This window comes from Triticum aestivum, chromosome 5B (assembly GCF_018294505.1).
Source record: "Triticum aestivum cultivar Chinese Spring chromosome 5B, IWGSC CS RefSeq v2.1, whole genome shotgun sequence".
Lineage (NCBI taxonomy): Eukaryota > Viridiplantae > Streptophyta > Magnoliopsida > Poales > Poaceae > Triticum > Triticum aestivum.
The window spans coordinates 607,812,646-607,815,899 of record NC_057807.1 but is presented as its reverse complement, the minus strand read 5'-3'; the positions used below and the strand labels follow the sequence as shown (position 1 = coordinate 607,815,899).

The 3,254-nt window shown below is 51.3% G+C and overlaps 1 protein-coding gene across 1 annotated transcript; it reads right to left on the bottom strand.

Annotated features, from left to right (window-relative positions):
• Nucleotides 1-1,731: 1,731 nt before the first annotated feature.
• On the bottom strand, nt 1,732-2,902 carry LOC123117122 (putative RING-H2 finger protein ATL71). The gene has a single exon (XM_044537953.1). The coding sequence runs from the start codon at nt 2,681-2,683 to the stop codon at nt 2,075-2,077; it is 609 nt and encodes a 202-aa protein (XP_044393888.1). The 5' UTR covers nt 2,684-2,902; the 3' UTR covers nt 1,732-2,074.
• Between the last annotated feature and the right edge of the window lie 352 nt (nt 2,903-3,254).

The window sequence follows — 3,254 nt, the reverse complement described above, 5'->3', positions numbered from 1 at the left end:
ATTATAGATTTTACTTACACTTTTTTTCCCGGCTCGCAAGGCGACTAGGGAAAGGCTTCCTCCCCTTGATCTCGGCGGCGAACCCGTGGATTTGCCTCCCCTCCGCCTGCCGCTTCAGTGGTCGGTGGCGGGGAGGGGATTTCTGGTGCCTCGTCTTCAGATAGGTAGGGTTTTAGTTCTCACATGAGTAGCGTTTGGACAAATGGCAGCGCTTCTTCTTCGAGTCAGTCTTTCGGGCTCCAATCCTCCTCAAGTCCGTCCGCTACGACGGATTAGATAGAGCTCCGACGTAGATTCCTGCCAGCTCCTCGAGGCAGCGAGGTCAGGGTTTCTCGCCATGCGTAAGCAACGGCGATATTTGGTGTCAAATACTTCAGATCGATTCAAGGATTCAACTACGACGACTGCGGCTCCGGGATGCTGGTCCTTACTGGCACGTGCACAAAGACTTCTCGGCTGTCATCGACAAGGTCAGGCCGGCTCCAGAATGGGAGCGACGACAGCGGCGCGTCAGCGGCTCATTCTGACGGTGGCAATGGTCTTTCGGTGGTCCATGAAACTCGATGTAATTTTCATTATGTTTGAGGTGTTTTGTACTTTCGATGAATCTTTGTAACATATATGATCTTTTCGCAAAATATATGTAATTTTACTTCTTGGCTAGTATTCCATTGCGCAAAGGCTAGCGTTCTGCTGTCTTTTCATTTTTGCCAGGCCGATGTGTACGTGACTTGTAGCATGATCCTTATGATATAAATGAGGCACGTATTAACATGCAAGAAAAATTGGAGACAAAAATGTAGTACATTCAATTTCGAATTCAAACGTGGGCGTTCTGTGTCTTTTTTCGACCGTCTTTGTTTTTCTACAACGTCCCCGGTAGGAGTAGACTAGCTGGTAAAAAAATATCACTGGCTGTACGTGCCTGGATTGCTGGACCACTAACAGTAACAGTACCACCAGCCTACGAACAGTAGAAGAAGCAGAAAGTCGTCTCCATTTAAATCATGTACCGTAAGCGGCGTATCCGGCTCTTTAACGCTGTACTATCACAGACCATAACACCACAGATGCCCGAATCCTGATACAGGAGTACCATTTTCTGCCGTGTTTCATCCATACGTTCGAAACGAAATCAACTGACACTTTCTTCTCTTATTCTCTCCAGCAGCCAATAGAAACTGAACACAATGCAGTTACTACCTACGATTCAGCGAGCTCCCAGATTCTCAGCAGATCAGTGCACAAAAAAAAAGTTAAGATTCAAATGGACGGTCATTGTTTTGTTCGGATCAAGGCAGCAGTCGCGTGCCCTGGAATCGAAGGTGCCTGTCATTTTGCTCTATATCTTGTCTCGTAGAACATGAAGCCGCATAGGTGTCCGTGTTACTCCAAAGCACAATGAAAACTACGGGTTTCGCATGATTGACCCTGCAAACCTGGGGGGAAGGGGGCTGCATGTACCTTGCTTAGAGACCAAGATTATATTAAAGATTCAGTTCTGGGGGTTGCCGGAATTGTAAATTGGTCAACTTGCTAGAAGAGTTTGAATATCGCTGTTCTGAGTTCTAACTGACACTGGAAGTCAAGAATAATCGAATCAGCCGAAAGCGCTGATTCTGAACTTGTCTGCTGCATTTACGAATCAGTGTAGGATGACAACGAGAGCATGCATTTACATTTCGAGGTTGAGACCACCATTTGATTCAGTATATTCAAGACAAACTACTCTACATTGTAACATTGATCATTTGCCAAACAGAGATCTACAATTCTACACCCAGTTTGCTAATGTCAAGTGATAATCCCTCTTTGAGCACACGTTCTGAACTTCTGATCGGGGAATTCTCAACCATCTGTATCCGGATTCAGCACAGAATACTAGGCTGACTTGCATTTCCATCAGAAGTGAAACTAAGCTGAAACCAGATTTACACCCCAGACCACAAAAGAAATTTCTATTTGATTCCTAACCTGAACTTTTCTTTCAACAATCCCAATTTTCTAAAACAAGAGAAAAAGAAACGAAGAAAGAGCAAGAACATTAAAACCACGCAAGAACCTCTGTGTGGTGTCAGGAGGACAGCCTCGTCATGGCCAGCGGCGTGACCTCGGCGAGCGGCGTGGGCAAGGGGCTGGGCAGCGGCGAGGTCCGGCAGACGGGGCAGGTCGGGTGCTTCCGGAGCCAGGGGTCGACGCACTCCCGGTGGAACAGGTGGCCGCAGTCCGGCAGCATCCGGAGCACGTCGCCGTCGCCGTAGTTGTCGAGGCACACGGAGCAGCAGGTGCAGGTGGTGCCCAGCTTCTTGTTCTTGTTCCTCCGCGCCTCGCCGTACACCACCTCCGGGTACCCCTTGAGCGTGGCCTCGTCGATGCCGAGCTCCACGTCGACGTCGTCACCGGCTGCCCCGCCGCCATCGTTGTCGCCGCCGCCCTCGCGGCGCCGCGCACGTCGCCTTCGCCGCGCAGCCCCGTCTGCGTCGGCGGCGGCCTCCGGGCCGGGCGGGGGCGCGCGGGTGCAGAAGTAGGAGGCGAGGGTGATGGTGGTGATGAGGAGGAGGATGCCGACGGAGACGCCGACGCCGTAGCCGAAGCCGCCGATGCGGTCGGAGCTGAACATGCCCACGGAGGTGCCGTCGCCCGGGGTGAACCGGCCGGGCGCCGGCGGGCCACCGGCGTTCATCCCGACGTCGCTGGACCGAAGCGAGCGGAGGTTAGCTAGCTTTAGCTATGAGGAGAGGTGAAGGCGACGAGTCGTTGGTGGAATGGTGGAGGTGGAGAGGGGAGAGCGATTCCTGATCGTCTGGTGGGGTTTTTGTTTGGGGTCGAAGAAAGGGAGGGAGGGAGCTCGGATCCAGCGGATGGAGGTTGCTGCGAGGGGGACGTCAACGCTTTGCATGTTGCGGGGAGCGGGACGGGGAGACGACGACTAGCGGAGTGAATACCATGTACGGGTAGTGCGGGAGAGCTGTATTAATTGGATGCAGCATCGATCGAGGTCAATGCTGCGTTGGGCATTTGAAAAATGCTCGTTCGGGTTGATTTATTTGGTGCGCTCCTTTCTGCATGTTTTTGCTGTTGATTTCTGCCTGTTTGTCAGTTCCGCCGTGGTCAATGCAAATCATGGTTCATGGGCTGACTTTTGCGGCTTCTTCGGTTGTCTTTCTTCCAATTTTGTTTTCCAACTTGTCCGAGAACCTATACTGTGCAAATTTTTATATGTCCTTAGAAAACATCTAGATATGAATTAGACA